The sequence below is a fragment of the Penaeus monodon genome, chromosome 23, assembly GCF_015228065.2.
Source record: "Penaeus monodon isolate SGIC_2016 chromosome 23, NSTDA_Pmon_1, whole genome shotgun sequence".
Classification (NCBI taxonomy): domain Eukaryota; kingdom Metazoa; phylum Arthropoda; class Malacostraca; order Decapoda; family Penaeidae; genus Penaeus; species Penaeus monodon.
Window position 1 is genome coordinate 19,538,667 of NC_051408.1, and position 1,501 is coordinate 19,540,167.

The 1,501-nt window shown below is 43.4% G+C and overlaps 1 protein-coding gene across 1 annotated transcript in view; it reads left to right on the forward strand.

The window, feature by feature from the left end:
• The window catches only part of LOC119588168, a 71,572-nt gene that overhangs the window by 62,050 nt on the left and 8,021 nt on the right, over positions 1-1,501 (forward strand). The window contains exon 5 of the mRNA XM_037936872.1: positions 57-215. Coding sequence (XP_037792800.1) covers positions 57-215 — 159 coding nt within the window. The remainder of the gene's footprint in view (positions 1-56; positions 216-1,501) is intronic.

The following is a 1,501-nucleotide window of genomic DNA, read 5'->3' on the forward strand; positions in this document are numbered from 1 at the left end:
GCACACGCACATACCCCTTCAAAGCAACCTGCCTCCGACATGTCATCGTCCCGCAGGCGCTACGACCAGCCCGAAGGAGAGCTCTTCGACGTGAAGCTGGAGCTGCTGTGGTCGTCCGATTTGCCTCACTTCGACTATGACTCCGACATGGACGTCCTGACGACCGCTAAGGCCTTCGCGTTGGAGACCTGGACCAGGAGTACTTCGACAGCCTGAAGGAGTGAGACTGCGCGTCGTCAAGTTGTTGCTTGTGGGCTGTAACTGAAATGACATTTCAGGCCTTGCGGTTTCTCTGCGCGGGCCGTCGGGAGGATCTGCGTGGATTGTTTTCCCTTTGGTTTTGACAAGTTTGCTGAGATTATGATGATTGTAGGGGTGCAAAAGTTCGAGTATCGATGCCAAAACTTTGTAAAATTTTTAAAATGCTCCCAGGGGGATAATTTTAAGAGGGTTGGTAAATGCTATTTTAAAATAGGGTTAGTTATTGTTAAAAGGGGTAACAGCGATGCTGACGATAATGATTTTATCGAAAACAATAAAACAAGTGTAACGATGATAATATAAACAGTAACGATCTAGTCATAATTTTATGCTCTTACTATCGCCATCCATACTGTACCTTTATTCTTGTTATTACTGTAAAAAAGAGATAATAAAAAACCTTAAAATTTTAAAAGATTGATTTTCAAAAAAATAACAGAAATAAAGATAACTTTTTAGATCCCCTTTTCAAATTTTTTTCCACTAATTAAAACTGTTTGGGTTTTCTTTTTATAACTGCACATCTTTAAATTCATATTCAAATGCTAATTTTTCCTTTTTAGGGGAGGAAATTATTTTTCTTTAATCTTTATTTTTTCTTCCTCCTACCTATCGTTTCGATTTTTTTTATCTTTATGTCCATCTTTTCTTTTTTTAAAAACTCAATTACTCTACCCTTCCTGTTTTTTCCTTTTAGCTTATCTATTTTAAACCTTGTAATCCTGTCCCAAACTATTTTCTTTTCAAATTTCGAACAAAACCCCCCTAATAATTCCTTCCTTCCCTAATGAATCTATCTTTTTTCAATGTCTGTGTCGCGCCTTTTGAGTATACCTACCCCCCCCCCTCTCTTTAGAACACCTGCCCCCTCCGCTCCCCTATCATGACATTCTATAATATGGAATCTCTCCTTTTTTTGAAATTATCTTAAACCCCTTTCCCTCTTCCTCTTAAACAAGAACCCCCTTTTTAACATCACCCACCTATAAACATCTATGCCTCCCTTTGAAAACGACGCCGCTCCCCCTCCTCTTCGAACCACCCCCCTTCCCCCTCTCCCTTCCAGGCTTCCCCCCCGGGTCCACCCCACCCCCCATATTGCTAGCGAAACCCCCCCCCCCCCTCCTTCGCCAGCCCACCAGACCCCTCGAGCAAAGGGCGTCTCAACGGGAAAGGCCCAAACCCCAACGGGGCGACGCACAGGCCCCTCCCCCCCCTCCTTCGGTTTCCCCCTAGTAGG